The 20,356-nt window shown below is 33.4% G+C and overlaps 1 protein-coding gene across 1 annotated transcript in view; it reads left to right on the top strand.

The window, feature by feature from the left end:
* The window catches only part of LOC143080484 (uncharacterized), a 63,469-nt gene that overhangs the window by 1,965 nt on the left and 41,148 nt on the right, over positions 1–20,356 (top strand). The window contains exons 2-12 of the mRNA XM_076256338.1: positions 2,452–2,539; positions 8,172–10,134; positions 10,549–11,035; positions 12,875–13,050; positions 13,515–13,646; positions 14,530–14,696; positions 16,700–16,893; positions 17,337–17,597; positions 18,563–18,663; positions 19,189–19,422; positions 19,611–19,827. Of these exons, the coding sequence (XP_076112453.1) occupies positions 8,197–10,134; positions 10,549–11,035; positions 12,875–13,050; positions 13,515–13,646; positions 14,530–14,696; positions 16,700–16,893; positions 17,337–17,597; positions 18,563–18,663; positions 19,189–19,422; positions 19,611–19,827 (3,907 nt within the window). The 5' untranslated portion in view covers positions 2,452–2,539; positions 8,172–8,196. The remainder of the gene's footprint in view (positions 1–2,451; positions 2,540–8,171; positions 10,135–10,548; positions 11,036–12,874; positions 13,051–13,514; positions 13,647–14,529; positions 14,697–16,699; positions 16,894–17,336; positions 17,598–18,562; positions 18,664–19,188; positions 19,423–19,610; positions 19,828–20,356) is intronic.

Consider the following 20,356-nt stretch of genomic DNA (forward strand, 5'->3'; position numbering starts at 1 on the left):
TTAAAAGTTACAAGAAACTTCAAAAAGAGCGTAAGCGATAGAATAAGGTTTCAGCTTCATAATGATATTAACTGTTTTGTTTTGCACTTCGTAGTTTTCAAGTTCTTAGAAAAAAATCAAAACACAGTATTTTTTGTTATGTAATCCGGATGAAACTCCCTCAATTTTCAAGACCGAGGTCTATTCTTATGAGAATTTACTCAATACAATATTACAAACGTATGTTTGATGAGGCATTAAAATGATACCTAAGGCCTTACTTTTTGCTAGGAATAAAACTTTATTCTTGATTTCGGGTTTCTCTCCCATTTATATTGTCTCAAGCAAGATGACCCCGTGAATTAAAAGACCGATTTATATGACAGGAAATGGAACTCCGTCATGATTTTTTATATTATTCATCATACTTCCGCCTGAGCCAGACATGGTTTATAGCTCTGCGGGTGCGCTGCGGGTATCCCGATTGATCTCGAGCCGCGTTTCCATTCCTTTTTAATATACAATTCCTTGATTACAGTGTCGGATCCAGGAATTTTCATAAGTGGGGGCCCACTGACTGACCTAAGAGGGGGCCGTATCAGTCACGCTTCAGTGATTCCCTATATAACAGCCAAAATTTTTCCCCTAAATCCGCCTCTGCATTATTTTAACTATGTGTTTAAAATTATAGTAAAACTACTAATCACAATTTATGACAAAATTTCCATTTTGCTACATAAATTAGTGATTTAAAAATCACTTATTTCAATAAGTCCCCTGACTGATGAACATATCTACAAATGTAGTCAACATAGTTATGAAATCTGGCAATGCATTTTAAAGCTTTTGGGTCGATCCGGCCCCACGTCGATCCGGCCCCAACAAAAAATATTTTTATAAGGAACAAAAATAAAGATATATATTAATTGTAATTCATAAACATGTATGATTTTAATTATAATGTAAAAGGTTTACGTTAAAAAATAAGTTCCTTTGAAAAATAGATGAGTATAAAACAACTAGGTTGATAATGTTTTTATTACAAGTTTTTAAGATAATTGGGTATACTTATATTAAAACGTATTTTAAAGATTTCAGACACAAACATTAATCAGCAGTAATTAGCATTTTCTTCAGTTCAATTGACTGTTTTCATCTTGTGAAATAACAATGGTTACATACACAACGGTACAAGCCGACCCCAAGCTGGCATATACACACTTTATTTTTCTTTTAAGTTCTTACATATAAAGCAGCATTACAAAATTATGAAAATGTAATCTTTTAGCTATTTACTGGAAATAAATAAACTCATCATAGATACCAGTCAGTGACGCTCGAATCTAAAAAAGTTTAAAAGGCCAAATAAAGTATGAAGTTGGAGAGCATTGAGGATCAATCTAATTAAAATATTGATCTCTGATTACGTTATACTACATATGAAGTATAACGTAATCAGACGTTATACTACATATGAAGTACTATAAATTTTATAGGTTCCATTGGACTGTAAATATTTATTTAGCTATTCTGTGAATGAACTAATTAAAATAAAATCGCCATGACATTCCAACTTATCATGGAAAAAAACCCTTCATATTTTAAAATATGTTGAAGCTGCTATACAAACAGACACAATAACACTCTTGTTCGTATCAAATTAAAATAGTTCTTTAACTGGTACTCCAATACTTCACTTACCTGTTGTAATTCCGTCACTTTTTGCGATTTCCATTTATACTGTTAATACTGTTATTTATACAAATTCCTTCAAAATCAATATAGTTTATTCATATTTTATTATGGGCCGGATCGACTCGAGGCCGGATCGACGCGGGCCGGATCGACGTGGGACGGATCGACGCGGGCCGGATCGACTTTGGGCCGGATAGACTTGGGGCCTGATCGGTATGGGGCCCGAATGACCAGATACCGATTTCAATTTTTTTCTGGGACGCATTCCTATGACGTCATAACGCTGAAGCCATTTTTTACTTTTGAACTTTGACACCTAATTTTGACATGAAATTTCATGAAATTTTCATTGTTGGCTATATATTTTTACATAGTTTCAAAGTTTTACCTTTTTTGTGCTTACTGATGCAAAACATTTCCAGAAATATCCAAAAGAAATGATAAAATAAGATATGGTTTAATCAGATGGCAAATATTTATTTTGTTTCAAAATGGTTTCCCAGAATTATCAAGAAATGTCACTTCAGGCATTGTCAGGTGAATATGAAATATTAAACTCTGTAACATTTAATGGACAGGAATTAGATTTACATTATCAGCAAATTATGGTCTGTCAAATTTTACTGAGTTTAATATTTTATAGGTAATAGTCAAAGCATGACTGAGTGCAATAGTAGGAAGATGGAGAAATGTGCACTTTCTAATTTCTCCTGGAACCACACATACCATTTTATTTGGCCTCATAATTATACAGTAAATATTAATGTTTCTTTTCAGATGCAAGGTTAATGATAAACATGTGCAGCAGTTATTGATACACATATATTTGTTTGAGTTCCCACCTTTTCTAACTGTTGTTGACAAGGTAAGAGCTAATTGGATAATGACTTATTAAGATTATGTGTTCTATGGCTATAATATATTGCCTGTTTATATATCTTATAAAGAGATAAAATAGTTTCTATAAAGGCTATGCAGGGGTAAAAAGTTTATCAGAAGGTTAGACAAAACATAATGGTTTTTTTTGTGAATGAATATCAAATGTTATTGTTGAGTTAGTAGAAATTGCCATTGGCCGAAACGTCTTGAAAAATTGGTTTATTTAAAAACAATTATATAAAGTACAGTGTTCTCCCCACGGGGGGGTCTCAACATGCGATTTTGGGTACAGGTGTGCAGCTGGGATTTTAAAAACACCCCCCATTCATATATTGAATAATTGTGAAATCCCTACCTATACATATATTTCACAGCGAAATCATAACCCATTCATATATTTATCAGCTCAAATAGTACCTATATGCATATACAATCTTATTATACATCAAATTACTACCTATTGATATATTTCCTCGGTAAAATTGCACCCCATTGATATATTTGACGGATCAAAAAAGGGACCCATTCCAGCGGCACATATGTATATACCTTTATATAGGAAGAGACCCCCCCGTGGTTCTCCCCAGGCCGTTTTAGCGCCGCGATGTTCAGCGCTATTTAAATTCACCGCGGTAGTATTTGGGCAGACCGCGGCGCTATCCAATCAAAAATCAGCGCTATTGTTTTTGAATTTCAAACATCCTGTATCATTTTGTACACATTCCGATCACGTGATCGACGTTTATTTATCCGAGAGATCGTTAATTCACCCAACGATGTCAAGTATCGTAGGGACCAGTTCAATAAATGATCAAAATGGCGCCATTTGCAAAACTTTTACTGCCAAATTAACCTTTCCTTCCTCGAGCTTTTCGCTTTTAAAAGATACAGAATCTTATGAAAGGAATGGACAGAGACATTTAATGCATGTCTCGGGTGCTGAAAAGTTCATTTCAAAAAAAATATAAGGGAAGTGTTACCCCCTTCTCTGACAACGTGGTCTCGACCATTGCTTGAACCATATACGATTATATCATTACTTTTTCGCATTTACTACCGAACTGTCAAACCTGAATTGTTTGAAGGAGGCAACCCTGTTATCAAGGGATTCATTATAAGCCCGTATATTAAGATTACTTGTCCATCCGTGGCTCTTTTTCAAATGGATAAGGGAACAAGACAAAACGAAAATTTTGTGTAGATATATATCAGGTCGGGACCACTACCTTATATGGAAATGCATAAATTAGCATACTTATGTTCTCGCACATGTAATTGTTTATTTACATGTGACGCAATTTATTTTTACCTAGGTTTTTGACCAATCCACTAAATGAGTCACAATGCATGATGGACTACTACGTGTTTACAATCAACCGAGAACACGTGTTATTTACTGAAATACAACACATTTTTTCGTGCAATGTGGGATTCACAATTTCGCTTAGTTTTTCATTTTGTGTATCCTCATTTATAGTTCGTGATATAAAGTATTACTTCTATGCTCAGATTAACGAAGAGTTGTTTCTATGTGAAGAAAAAAAGGTTTGAATTACCCGATATATAGCCATTAACATGTTTGATGATGGCACAGAGATTTCATGTATTTGTCCACCAGAAGCAACGGAACAACAGCGAAAAAACACAATTACCCATGAGACAAACTTACTGGTGTAAAGTGAGCCGTCGATAACAGCCGGTGCTGATATTCACGAGTACAGCAATGTTCGTATAGATAATTAAAGGCAAATGTGGGATCCTTGAATTTTGTATTCGTAAAAAAGGCGAAGAAATATTTACATACATGGCAGTGTTAACAAAATTTATAAGTATTTTTGTTGGTCACATTTCAGTATATGGGACTTCCAAACTGTTCCCTTTTTTTTTTAAGGTAGTGAAGTCAGCAACTGTAGTTTCATTTTGTTCGTTTTTTAACGGGCTAGGACATTTGCCAAACTGAATAAAATCATTACAGCTGATTTCTTAAACCTGCAAAGTAAAACTTTGGTTGGCTTGCTTGCTTTGTTTGTATAGTTGTTTATACAAGCTTTGAAAATAAGATTGAAATCTTTAAACAATATATATATAGGCATAGTTTAACTTGTATATTTTATATTTTGTACAATATACAAACAAGCAAGCAAGCTAACCAAAGTTTTGCTCCACATGCATAAGAAATAAGCTGTAATGATTTTATCAATATGTATGTGCGACAAGGTGGGAAATTTGATATGTTTTGTGAAAATTGCAGCGTTGGATCTATAATAAAAAAGAAGATGTGGTATGATTGCCAATGAGACAGCTGTCCACAAGAGACCAAAATGACACAGAAATTAACATTTATAGATCACCGTACGGCCTTCAACAATGAACAAAGCCCATACCGCATAGTCAGCTATAAAAGTCCCCGATATAACAATGTAAAACAATTCAAACGAGAAAACTAACGGCCTTAATTATATTAAAAAAAAATGAACGAAAAACAAATATGTAACACATAAACAAACGACAACCACTGAAATACAGGCTCCTATACAATATATATTTTTTTATGGGATAGATTTCTTGTCCTTTTATATATTTAATTGGGCCGTTTTTGTTTTTTTTTCGTTGTTTTTTTGTTTGGATTGTTTTACACAAGTAAATTTTGGGTCATTAATAGCTTACTTTTCAGCATTGGACCTATGACTGCTTACTTTACTAAATTATGTCTTTGTTGGAAAGATGTCTCATTTGGCACTCATACCTCATCTTCTTATTTCTATATACAAAGCATGTTTTAGAAAAAAAAATAATAGGTAATATGGCACCCACTATGATCCAGAGACTTTTAATATTGGAGATATTTTACATATGTCAACAGGACAGCAGCAGAACGATAAAAAAAACCTCTGAGGTATATTTTGTGATAAAATTAGCAACAAACGGATATTATCGATGGATGAATTTAAACTATAAAAAATGTATTGAGTTATATACCGTTCCCGCTCAGAGGCGGATCCAGGGGGCGGGGGTTCTGGGGGATGGACCCCCTTTTTTTGGACGATCAGTGCATTTGAATAGGGACATGTAGTTGGAACCCCTCCCCTTTTGTCCAGGGTTAGGACCCCCCTTTTTAAAATGGCTGGACCCGCCCCTGCCGCTTTCATAACACTTCTTTTTAGCATACTGAATATTATAATGTTCTTACTATTAGTTCAGGTCCTGATAAAAAAAATACACATTCAGTACAGAAAGAAGTGTTTCAATGAAAGTTTCGTGTTTTTCTAGGCAGAAATGATTTTGCAATGACATTATACAGGTTTAAAAGAGCTCAAATTATTTTCTTACTGGACAGTGGTCACTTCATTGGATATTCCACTGTGTCATGTCGTGAAATTAATGCAGGTTCAATTTATAACAATGTACAAAACCGGTTCAACTACTTTTGCAAGGCGAAAAAGAAAGTCAAATCGTGAAGCCAATAAACAATATTTTTTTAATCTGAGCATGCAAATTGAAGATTACGCTATATATTTTACATTAAATATATTTGCAGAATAAAAACTTTGGTAATGAGAGTCCCAGACAATATATTAATTGACTGTTTTCCCACTAATTCCACGTGTTTTAAGTAGTAGTTTACTCGTAGTAGCCCACAATGCATTGTAGTTCATTGAGTCGATTGGTCAGTTTTTCAAGGCCATATTGGCCTTGTGTTTTGGAAATTACTATGCAAATATATTCTGACGTCAGAAAATCTAGAGTTCTCGACCTGTATATGAAATATCGATATTTGTCAACCAATCATCAATATATATTATTTAAATATTGCTTTAAATTGAATGTAAACAGAGGATGGCTTGGATTAGGAATAGTATTTAATGCTAAGAAGGCCACAAGTGTAAACAGGTAGTTATGTCAGCCAGTAAGGGAGATAATTTGGGAGGGAAAGACCTAAAAGAAGTATTGTCAAATCTTGACAAACTTATCTGGTGGCACGTATTCAAATGTTTATAGAATTATCAAACACAACCTCTAAAGGTAGTAATTGCTTCAATTGGCATACATTATGTATTTGATTGGTAATTTACCTTTAAAATAAAAAATATCTTTAAAATATTTTTATAGGATTTCTTTCATACATGTTATATTCATAATTCATAATTGGAATATTTTAGCCTTTTTTAAGCAAATCTTTGATAACATTTGAATATTATTGAAAGGGCAAGTTCATTTCTTCCTTTGAAATACTATACTCATTTTTATTGCAAAGTTGCACTTTGCTAGAAATGTTTATAAAAGTAAATGTAAAAATTACCAATCTTGTCATTGAAAACTTTCTCACAGAAGCTGACAATGACTTTATTGTTGGTCCTACATGTTCTGCAACATCACCTGTTAGTAATAAGAAATCTTCACATAGGCAGTCTGGTATAGACCCACCATGGAAAAGACATCTCCTTGGGTTTTACAGACAGATAATAATATGAGGATTATATGAATTTACAATGGAGACAAAGACTTTTCTTCTATCATGTCTATATCCAGACAATAACATTAGCAAACAAAGGGTAACTTCCATGAGCATGATGAGAACATCATTACAAGAGAAAACATCAATAGCATAATATAGGAAAAACACATAAAAAATCAATTACAAACCAACCTTGCGACGCGACAAAGTTACTGAGAATTGTGGAAAATCACGCGCTTACCACAGCGCTATCCAAAAATCCTGGGGAGAACACTGAAATTTAGTATGTTCCCTATTGGAATTTTGAAAACAAGAAATTATAGAAAAAGTGTCATTTTAATATCTGTTATTGACAGATGTAGCAAGAAAAAAGGTTGAACATGAGATGTAAACATTGTTTGCAAACATGATAATTCAAGCTTTTTTTCTCGGTTTATTGACAAAAAGATTATTCTTCTATTTCATTTGTATTTTCTTAGAGCTACATGTACATGATGTATGAAGCTCTTCGGAATTAATAATGCTAAAAAAATAATTAACTGATGCATGTGTTTTCTTAACATGCTTCCATACATGTTTTTATCAAAATAAATGATAATCTTGACAATATCCTATGAAAGTATTGGGCAAGGTTACATAAACAAATGTAAGTCGTGAAGTGGAGAACCAGTTACTCTTGACTTAGATAGACTAACTCAATGCTTATCACCACAAATACAGATTAAGTTTATATTGGGTAGTGTCACATGTACAGTTATTGGATTCAAAGTTATGTCCTTTTAAAATCTTAAATGGAAGCAGGGACATCATCTATGCCCCATGAAAGCATTCTCCATTTATTTAAAAAAAAAAAAAAAGGTTCTCTGGTTGACAAGAGGTTAATCAGTGTAATTGGTGTCATTCAACATTAGGTTCTTACTGTCATCACACTGGTGAGTATTGTAATAAGAACTCATGTTCTGATAACTTATACATAAATCTGTATGCATATTTGTTTTAAATTACAATGATTAACCTCAAATTTTTGTTCATTTTTGAGAAATCACTATATAGAAAATTCTTGCAATAATATCTGAATTTACAATGATTATGTAACATCACAAATTGCAATATTAACTTACATTTGTACTATTGTATTTAACTCAAATATCCCTTTTTTTAGGTGGGTTATATATCCTAACTACATAATGCCTATCCCACTTGAAACTCAAAAGAAAAGGCAGGAGTTGAAAAGGGACCTTTATAAACTTCTGGTGGAATACTCAGATGGGATCTTAAAAGTTAATGTCTGGCCACTTCTTATGTCAAAGACAACACTAAGATTGAGTAATTCTGAATTCAGAGTGGGGTCAATGCATGCTATTTTTGGACTATTTGAGGATATGGTACATGAAGAGAAAAGAGATGGTAAAACATATATCTGTTTGAATCACAATTTCTCCTGGGAGTCCAACATGTCCAATAATGAGGTACAACAGAGATTAATGAGGTCCATGCCACCAAGTACTGCTGGTCCAGTATCCTCTCAAGTCTACGTAGCTACTCCTGTACATGTACAGCCTTTGATGAGTATGCCATCAAGTAGACTAAGTAATGATTCATATATACCATTTGGGAGCCCAGCTCAGCCAGCACCACAGATGGCATCTAATGCCTTTTTAGCTCATCAAATTGGAAACGTGGGTCCAAGGATGCCTGGATTTAGAACACCAGGTCAAATACCTTCTCTTCTTCCACCTCCTGTGGTCCAGTATCCTGGGCCAGAGATAAATAGGGTTGAACAAAATGTGGCTAGATGGGGAGACTCCTCTGAACCTGGAAATGACTCAGATTCAGACGATTCAGAAGAAGAAAATCTAAATGGACCAAACACTATTTCCAATAATTTGATAAAGATGAGAATAGTTGATATACTAACAAAGACTGGACCATTGAAACAAAAGCAATTACGTGAGCAATATAGGAATAAGTACAGTGCATCATTTGTTCAACATGCTGGTTATGGAATTGGTCAGGTAGGAAAGAAATTTCCTGATGCCATTGAAAAATTTACACCAACACCAGGTGGCAGGAAAAAAAAGTTTCGAGTGAAACCAAAATTTCAGGAAGGGTATTTGAAACGTAAATGTCCAGTTCAGACTTGGAACCAGTTGATTAAACAAGAAGAAGAGATGGACTCTACCACAGATATACCACAGAAACCAGTTATTGACTTAACAGGTGAGAGCGTTATTGATTTAACTGCTGATACCCCAAACTTCCTTTCTCTGAGCACTTTCAAAGACGCAGCTGGACCATCCACAATCTGTACAATAAATCAGAGAGGGCAAAAGGGCAGAAACAGATCGTTAGAAAGACAGGGCAGAGACAGATCACTATCCAACAGTAGAGGACAAGACCACTCTATGGAAGGTTACATTCAGCCTAGTCAAAGTCATTTACAACCAACAATTGATGCTCCAGCATCGTATGAGTCTTTACATGCAAACGCAAGACCAATTAATAAAAAGAGGTTTGAAGAAAAAGAATTAAATGTAGCACCAATGAGAAGGATGAATAGATATCAAAGACCAACAACAGAGCAAGTTGAAAACTGTGCCCAAGAATGTATTGAAATTATAGCAGAATCCAATAGCTATGTATCACAGGAGAGAATTGAAAAATTACTTTTGCAGAGATTTCATGTAAGAAACTTAATGGAAATAGGGCCTCGTTTTATTGACCAAATTGGGTGTGTGCATGAACATAATAGAATAATGGCAAAGATCAATGCTTATGTCCAGGCCTTTCTCAAGGTCAGAACAATTTGTACACTTCATGAACTTAAAGATTGCTTGAAAGAATATGCACCAGGTAAATCAGATTTCAACAAGTTGAACTTGGGTCCATTACAAAGACTACCAATTATATATCAGATGTTCAAGTTTCCCACGGATATAGAAGAAATCCCTGAGATTACAACATTAGATGTTCTGGAGCATTTGAGAAATTATTTAACTAAGAAACAGAAATGGACTGACAGAATCGATCTACAAGATTTCATGGAATACCTTGTGGATCAGTATGACGCTGAGGATGCTTTCCAACTTGGTGTTAGAATTAGAAGTCTTGTATTAGGTGTACAGGTTTGTATTTTACTGATAGTAGTCATATATAAAAAATAAATAAATAAGGAGATGTGGTATGATTGCTTATGAGAGGATTATCCATCAGTTCTAATGGCGAAGATGATGTTTTTTGAATAATAAAAATTAAAAAAGGCTAACAAAAATTATCAAAAGTAATGCACATTACAAGAGACCACAACAACCTCCAATATACATGACATACTCATAGTCAAACACAATGAATAACACACGATCAAGATAGCTGTTTTTGGTATGCAGAGACATCCCAATTTATACAATAAAAATTTGATTGTTCAAAGATATAATAACACACAAAATGTAACTTATGATAGTAAAAATTGGAAATCCAAGTTAAAGTCATGACCATTTGTTCATCAAATCTTTTAATTGCTTATAATACTGTTCTAAAAGGTATTGAAGACAGCACAGAGACACACTGGTCAGACAAGAAGAATGGTTACTGAAGGTTTCAAAGATCAATTACAGAAAGACATTGAGTCAGTTCTACAGAAATTTAGAATGACAGTGATGCACACTACAACTGATGGTACATGGGAAGTTAGAAACCATTACATGAAACTTTCTCCTGAAATGGCCATTAAAGAAATATTTCAGAAGTTTCACCTTATAATGTCAATTGATGAACCTTCAGGAGATTCAACAAAACCAGACAAAAAATCAAAACAAGAGAGAAAACGTCAGCAGAAGATAAAAACAGCAGTAACTACTTTTCTTGATACTGTGAAAGATGATGTGATGGCCAGAACTTTGTTTCATCTGGCTATTTGTGTCAGCAATTCTGTACTTGAGGAGTCCGCCTTGGAAATATTGGCACCAAATGACGAAGAGAGTGTGGTTGAAATAGTGGCGGAGGAGGAGAGAGTTAAACCATCTAAAGGTAATTAAAATGTTCAGGATGTTAGTTCAAGGATTTTATTTTAAACTTTTACAGCTTTTACATTAATGCTAGCAAGACAAATCTTTGTTTGGTTTGCTTGCTTTGCTTGCATCAATGTTTGCTCAAGCATGGCAATTAAGATAGGCGGGGCTTCAGCTTGTATACATCATACTTAAATTTTATTGGACGTTATGTTTGAGGTTAAGGACACTAAATTTTAAGACATCACAGGATGACAAATATAAAGCGCAATTGTAGAAATGGGAGCCAAAAAATTGTATTGTTTTTTTTCCGAAGATATGCTTTTTCATCATCTAACTTAAAAGACTATCGTCAAGTATTTTTAGTAAAACAAAATAGCTATTGGAACACACCTTCTCTGATTTTGTGATTCATTACATAGGTATTTCATTTGACCCATATATTTCAACTTTTAGTACTATGATTTTTTTATGTTATAAAGTCAACCTGTAGCTTTGTTATATAAAAATGATAGAATCTGAAGCGAGATGATGTATCAAATATTCTTAAAATCAGAGTAGGTGTATTCGAATATAGCTATTTTGTTTTACAAAAAGTACTTGACGACAGTCTTTTAAGTTGAATGATGAAAAATACAATTTTTTGCTTTCCATTTTTACGATTGCGCTTTATATTTGTCATCCTGTGATGTTTTAAAATTTAGTGTCCTTAACCTCAAACATAACACCCAATAAAATTTAAGTATAATGTATACAAGCTCAAGCCCCGCCTATCTTAATTGCCATGCTTGAGCAAACATTGGTACAAACAAAGCAAGCAAGCCAAACAAAGATTTGTCTTGCTAGCATTAATGTAATAGCTGTAACAGTAAGAATTTATTTGTTCAGATTAGCAAAAATGCATCACCTTAAAAGTTCTATTCCTTAGTTTTAGTTCTTACAAGTTCACATAGGTATTTTGTGTCAGAAATCAATACACAAGAACCCAACATTTTTTCTACTGCTGTTTACGATGTCATATGTGATTAAAATTTGCCTTCAATCTTTTTAAAAGTGGTGTTGAATTTCAAAAAAGTTGGAAAGCATTCATATTAGTGGGAACTATTTCTTATAATTTGAAAAGTCATCATGGCAGTGAAATTTCATTACTGTTGTCATGCGATACTAAGGGTATTAAAATGTTGTGTAGATTCTGACATTAGAGGTGAAGTCTGAATTATATTTTTTTAATAAATATGTAACAATAGTATATTTGTAATATTTCATCCCAAGAATGATTTTTTCTTCTTTGATTTGATAGCTTCTGTTCTAAACTTATAACATTTGTAATATTTCATCCCAAGAATTAATTTTTCTTCTTTTATTTGATAGCTTCTGTTTTAAACTTATAATATTTGTAATATTTCATCCCAAGAATTAATTTTTCTCCTTTTATTTGATAGCTTCTGTTATCAACTTAGAATATTTGTAATATTTCATCCCAAGAAATATTTTTTCTTTTATTTTACAGCTACTGTTCTAAACTTATAATATTTGTAAAATTTCATCCCAAGAAATATTTTTTCTTTTATTTGACAGCTACTGTTCTAAACTTATAATATTTGTAATATTTCATCCCAAGAATTATTTTTTCTTCTTTTATTTGATAGCTTCTGTTCTAAACTTATAATATTTGTAATATTTCATCCCAAGAATTATTTTTTCTTCTTTTATTTGATAGCTTCTGTTCTAAACTTATAATATTTGTAATATTTCATCCCAAGAATTATTTTTTCTTCTTTTATTTGATAGCTTCTGTTCTAAACTTATAATATTTGTAATATTTCATCCAAGAAATATTTTTTCTTTTATTTGACAGCTACTGTTCTAAACTTACTTAAGAAGTATCTTGACCGCTGTCTTCAACATGGAACTTTAAATCTATCATTACTCGACAAGATTGAAGAAAAGATCACAGAGGAATGTAGTTTCCCATCGTTTGCTGAATTAGGTTATGGAAGATTTCTACACTTTACCTTGCAAGAGGCTAAAGGGGTAAGTACTGAAGGAAGATAGGGTTAATATTTTTGTATCATTTGTTCTTCTGTCATCCTTTTTTTTTATTGACGACTTAGTATCTAGTGGAATCAAAAGGTATGTTATGCTTTGGGGCAAGATGTGTAAAATGATCAGCTTATGTCAAGAAAGTAAGTATAAATGATGATCATTATCAGGCTTCTTTAAATTAAATGTCTGGTTTGCCTTTTGTAATGGCCATATAAATGCGATTTATTTTAATGGAGCATAATTATGATTATTACATAAATTACTTAGAAGAGCCTATTTATAAGCTCTGAGCATCCTCATCCTCCAAGCATGCTCAGAGCTTTCTCCCAAGAAGAAATCTATGATCCCTAATGAGGATAAAGTTTGCTTTACCCTTTATCATGTTCACTGGCTACAGAAGATGTTTGTCATATTAAAATTATATTGTATACTGATAATTAATGTTATTTCAGGTACTAGAGGAGATTGGAGGGACATCAGTTGGTTCAGGGACAGGTAGCAGTGATACAGATAGTGGCTACAAACCTTCTCATACAGATGTACTCAGCTTTATCCATCAGTGTATACAATGTGGAAAGGACTTGGTATGTACTTAGAAAAAGACTGGCAGAAACAGGAACTCAGTCATCATAAGAATGAGAAATTTTGATGATTTTAATCACTCATGTTACATTTAAAACAGAACAGAAAACACTGCAACTAGGTTTTGTAATAGAATTTCTGTCATCATTGTAATATAATGGGTATTCACAAGTTGGTTTTGATTTTTTTTTCAGAGTCAAATAGTTAATCATTTGAGGAGATCTTTCCACTATAAGGCCACAATTTTTCACCTGAAATTTCACTTTAAGGCCACAGTTTTCCACCTAAGATTCCACTGTAAGGCCACCATTTGTCACCTGAGATGCTATCAATTTTCATGCCACAATTTTAATGTCCCTGCCATAGCAGAGGGGGCGTTTAGTTTTACCCTTGTCCGTCTGTACATCAGTACCCTTAAAATTGGTGTCCGTTCTCTCACTTAAGTTTGCCTCAACCAAATATTATGAAACTTATACACAATGCTTATTACCACGAAACACAGATCAAGTTTGATTTTGGTGGCATCACTTTTACTGTTCTAGAGTTATGCCCCTTTTCAAATGGAAAAATTGCTGTATTTTTCGTTCCTGTTCCCTTACTAAAGTTTTTCTCAACCCAACCAAATGTTATGAAACGTATACACAATGTTTATAACCACAAAACTCATATCAAGAACAAATTTGGGTATCCTCACTTGTACAGTTCTTGATTTATGTCCCTTTGTAACATTGTATGCAAGCAGGGCAATCATCTGTGTCCCATGGACATACTCCCCATTTATTTCTTACAGAAAGCACAAAGTTGATTTTGGTAATCCATAGTATTTGTCTGATTGTTTATTGGTTGACTATTATAATAAATTGTCATCTTTTTGGTTTTTTTCAGGAAGAAGATATAAATGCAGCTTTATGTAATCAGTTCAATGTAAAGGAGGCCAAACATTTAGGCTATGGGAAGATAACCAATCTGATGACAGCATCAAAGAAACCAGGTCAACATCAATATCAAGAACACTCATTGGTGTTTGAAGTTGCCATGGGAACTGATGTCAGGTATTGCTATTTACAAATGATTTGAAGGATTGCTGTGTAAAATTTTCAACATTAAAAAATATTGTATGTTGTTTTTTGCATAAATATGGCCATTGTTAAAGATGGACATATATTTAGGTGATCAACAGCTAGTTTTATTGTCCTGCCTGTGACCAAAGTTGCACAATTTCGGTGCAGAAAGTGAGACATAGGGATTGTTTTCCCTGCTTCAGTGTTGGCTGCAACCATAGCTTGCATAGTGTTTATCATTTTTAACCGGATTTTTGTGACAAAAATGTCGGTTATTGATTTGGGGATGTACGGCGGGCGGGCGGTCAGTCGGGCAGGCGGGCGGGCGGTCGGTCGGTCGGGCGGGCGGGCGGGAATCAAATGTTGTCCGTGCATTAACTCATGAACCGTTCAACCAAAGCTTTTCAAAAATTTTAATATGTTGTTACTGACAACTAAATGAAGGTCAAGTTCAATAATGGCGATTTTGACTTTTACCGTTCAGGAGTTATGGTTCTTGAAAGATTGAAAAATGGAGTTTCCAGTCGTGTCCCTGCATTTACGCATGAACTGTTCTACCTAAGCTTTCCAAATTTTAATATGTTGTTACTGATGACAAAATGGAGATCAAGTCCAATAATGGCGATTTTGACTTTTACCGTTCAGGAGTTATGGTTCTTGAAAGATTGAAAAATGGAGTTTCCAGTCGTGTCCGTGCATTTACGCATGAACTGTTCTACCTAAGCTTCCCAAATTTTAATATGTTGTTACTGATGACAAAATGGAGGTCAAGTTTGATAATGACGATTTTGACTTTTACCGTTCAGGAGTTATGGTTCTTGAAAGATTGAAAAATGGTGTTTCCAGTCGTGTCCGTGCATTTACACATGAACTGTTCTACCTAAGCTTCCCAAATTTTAATATGTTGTTACTGATGACAAAATGGAGGTCAAGTTTGATAATGACGATTTTGACTTTTACTGTTCAGGAGTTATGGTTCTTGAAAGATTGAAAAATGGTGTTTCCAGTCGTGTCCGTGCATTTACGCATGAACTGTTTTACCAAAGCTTCCCAAATTTTAATATGTTGTTACTGATGACAAAATAAAGGTCAAGTTCAATAATGACGATTGCAACTTTTACCGTTCAGGAGTTATGGTTCTTGAAAGATTGAAAAATTGTGTTTCCAGTCGTGTCCGTGCATTTTCTCATGAACCATTCAACCAAAGCTTTTGAAATTTTTATATGTTGTTACTGATGGCTAATTAGAGGTCAAGTTCAATAATGACGATTTTGACTTTTACCGTTCAGGAGTTATGGTTCTTGAAAGATTGTGAAATGGCCTTTCCATTCACGTTGTTGCATTTACTCATGAACCATTCAATCTAAGCTTTTCAAATTTTAAGATGTTGATACTGATAACAAAATGGAGGTCAAATTTGATATTGACGATTTTCACTTTCACCATTCATCAGTAATGGTTCTTGTGATATTGCCAGGACACAAATAAATATTAATAAATCCGGTTTGCTGTCGTTGTGACAGCCTCTTGTAAAGTTTTTTGACTGATAGGAACTACTTGTGATAGATTATTGATATTTATTATCAAGTTGTATAACCATTAGTTCATATCTTATGACAAGTGTTTTGTGGCCCTGCTCCCTCCCACATGGTCCAGTGACTTAAATAGCAATTTTCAATGTTAAGTTATTATGCTTGGGTTATATTGATAGGAACTACTTACAATAAACAACAATATTTATTTTAAAGTTACATAAATGTCTGTACATCTCAATTGGATGACTATTTTCAGGCCCTGCCGACTAGATCATAGTCCAGTGATTGAATTAATAAGCAATGTTACTGGCAATCAGATCGTCTTTTTTCTGAATTTATGCTGATAAGCAAGACAGCTCTGTGTCAACCTTTACTAGTAAAATAATTGTCAATTAAGCTTGGTTAGCACATGGGAAAACTGTCTAACATTGTATTCATTGTTTATGTTTTATTCTTCAGGAAAAGTCAGATAACAAAGATAGGAATGTTAGGCCATCAAACCAGAGAAGCTGCCCTTGCCTGCCTACATAATTGCCCACTATTAGAAGATATGGAGATATGGAGCCACTGGTCTCTTGTGTTTGAACCAGAGCTGGGCAAACTGAAAGATTTTATACAGAAATATGGAGGAACAAATACTCTTCCTGTTGATGGTCAGTCAAAAACTTATTGATAAAAAGTCAAGTATGATCTTAAATAGGACAGTTGAACTTTTTTTCTTGTTCACTTTAATATCTTGATTAAAGTTGATACTGTGGATTCATTAATATTCGTTGGATACCAATTTTCATGGATACAGGAGAACCACACATTCAAATGTTCAACGAAATACAAATTTTCTTAAGGATTGTTTGCAGATTTTACCAAAACCACGAAATTAAATATCCATGAATATGCAAGTTTTCCTCAATCCTCGAAAATTGGTGCCCACGAAAATCAATGAATCCGCAGTAATACAAAAATATTTGTCTTGGTACTTATAGTAAGGTGTAAAATAAAATTATATCTTTATGCTTTACTAGTACTAGTTTGTGTTTTTGTTTAAAATTAAATTTCATGAATTGATATTGATTATGAAAGATTATTTTGATTTAAGGTGGTAAAAAATTATTTACATACCATATTGCTGCCTTGGAAACAACACCAGGAGTTTTACTGAAGTTGACCAGCCAAACTTCCACAGAATTGTTTGAGGAGGCCCTGATGCAAAAGAAACCCAGAAATGTGTGTGGACAATTGATGTCTCTAATTGTGGCAAATAAAGGGATGAAGAATTCTCCGCTGGCTCTCATAGCAAATCAGATGAAATCTCAATTGTTTACCATGCATGCTAACGATACTGATGACAGTCTACTTGGTAGGTTTACATGAATCTATAAATTACAAGCAAAACAATAATACACTGTACCATATAAGTAATACCTTGATGATAGAATAAAGCTCAAATATAAAAAAAGAAGATGTGGTATGCTTGCCAATGAGACAACTATCCACTAAAGACCAAAATGACACAAACATTAACAACTATAGTTCATCGTACGGCCTTCAACAATGAGCAAACCCCATACCGCATAGTCAGCTATAAAAGGCCCCAATAAGACAATGTAAAACAAATCAAACGAGAAAACTAACGGCCTTATTTATATAAAAAAGTACAGTTAACTCTTGTTGTCTGGAATTGGTTGACTGGAAATATGGGATAAGTTGAAATTTTCCAGTGATCCCGATATTGATAGAATAAAGCTCAAAGTACTTAACTTGTCGATATAAAATCATACTATCCAACTCTTCAATATTAGTGACTGTACAACAGTGTCAAGGATACTATTGAATCAGAAGAAAAAATGGAAGAGGACGAGTTGGAAACAATTTTTGATACATTGAGGGAAAAGCAAAAAGTTCTTATCAAAATCCTTTAGAATATCATGCATTTGAATTTCCCTTAATGTATCAAGAATTGTTTCCAACAAACTCAACTTCCGGTTTTTCCTCTAATTCACAACTATTGTCAAATCTTCTTAAACCCTAGAAACTGTGCTTCTGTGTCTTGTTCAAATAGATTTTATCTTTGTGTCATACTATCATGGTCACGGCACCAATATCATAAAGTGGTTTTACTAAAACTGCATATGTAATAAGAAAGACGTCTAAATTGTATGAATTTGTATTGATGTTTGAACAACTATATATAAGAGTAACAGCCATTATCACAAATTTTTCAGTATAACTTACTATCAATTTTAGTCATGAGAAGAGCCGAAGATACATAGTCTCATGGCTCAAGACTGTAGTAGTAAGATTTAACCTTTTCCTTTATTTTAGGAGCACCACCATCAGACAACCGTACAGATGCAGCTGTTCAGTTTGTCCTGGCATGTCTGGTTAATTTACCTGTTAAAACTTGTGTCTCATTAGCTAATCAGGTAAAATTTAATTAGGAAATAGTTTTATTGGCATCAGACTTCTTTTGGTTATATTATTTCTGAAGAAAATTCCAAAATAAATTTGTCAAGTTATAAATGTTGCTTTAACATCATTTTGGTAAAATTCCTGAATGTATGTTTTATATTTAATTCATGAATAAACTTATGCAGTTTTTGTCCTCGGAGAAAAATTTAAACAAATGCACATAAAAAATGTTTTATCTGTGCATTAAAATCTTACAAGGAAAAGTGTATTATATATGATTGAGATAGCAATGCAACAATAACTCTCAGTTTTAAATACCACTTTTATTATAAAATTAGCTAGAAATAGATAAATCTCTATTTTTTGAGAAAGAGTAAAATTTCAACTTTTTGATATATATCCCCTAAATGCCCTATTATATAGTGTTTTTTGTATTGAGATATTTCATTCATTCAAATCTGTAGAACACAGTAAGAAAATTTGTAAGGAAAAGCCATGTTATTCACATTTTTACCAATATGAATTTACATCCATTTCAGATATTTTTGGAGCCATTAGGCCAGGTGGTTGGATCATCTAAATCCAAGTCTTTATTGTTATCTGCATGTCAGACAGCAGACGACACTAACAGACTACAGGGACTAGGATGTATGTTAGGAGTAGGAGAATGGACGAGTCAGATACAACAGAAATGTCAGATAAAGATGACAGATGTAGAAATCATACCAGAGGAGGAGGCTGAGATGATTGTTCTGGATGATAATGACGGAGAGGTTTGTGACATTAAATTTTTGTAGTGTAGTTGTCACTTTTGAGGGAATCCATAGATGTAGACTGTGCTTCCTGAAACAATCTTTACTTAGAATTTGTAATTTCTTTGGTATTTAGTCAATATCTTATGTAGAAAATAAAATAAATAACAGGCAAAAACTTTAATATTGAAAATTTATGCTTTTACAAGGAAAGTGATGACGACAGTGATGTAGCATCAATAGCCTCCCTTAGTTCCATTCTGTCTGATGGTGAAGATGATGATGTTCAGATAGTTTCAATGGAAAAAGCATCAGTTGTTAAGAAAGAAACAAAGCAGGAGATAGAAGAAAAAGAAGGATCAGTAGTGGTTGAGTTATCAACTGGTGACGAGGACACACAGACAGAACCTGATATTGAAGATGCAGGTTGGGAAATTAAAATAATAAGATCATACTATATAGATACAAGAAGATATGGTATGAGTGCCAATGAGAGAACTCTCCATCCAAGTCATAATTTGTAGAATTAAACCATAATAGGTAAAGTACAGTCTTCAACACGGAGCCTTTGCTCACATCAAACAGCAAGCTTTTATAAAAAAAAAAAGGGCCCCAAAAATGACAAGTGTAAAACCATTTAAACAGAAAATAAAGACTGGTTTATTATCAGAAATAATAGAAATAAGTCAAAATAGACAGATAAAAAATAATGCCAAAGAAATAATAGAAATAAGTCAAAATAGACAGATAAAAAATAATGCCAAAGCTCTGTTAAAACAAAACAGGCCACACACACACAGCATTTTAAAAAATTGGAATAATAATTGAGAGGCTAACTTTATTTCACCAACACCAGTACCAGAAGCTGATGTATTGGAATTTCTCAATGCTCCAATATTTTCTGGTTTTACTATGATTGCAGTGTTGGTTTTATAATTACCACCCATAGATGTGT

Source organism: Mytilus galloprovincialis, chromosome 6 (genome assembly GCF_965363235.1).
Source record: "Mytilus galloprovincialis chromosome 6, xbMytGall1.hap1.1, whole genome shotgun sequence".
Lineage (NCBI taxonomy): Eukaryota > Metazoa > Mollusca > Bivalvia > Mytilida > Mytilidae > Mytilus > Mytilus galloprovincialis.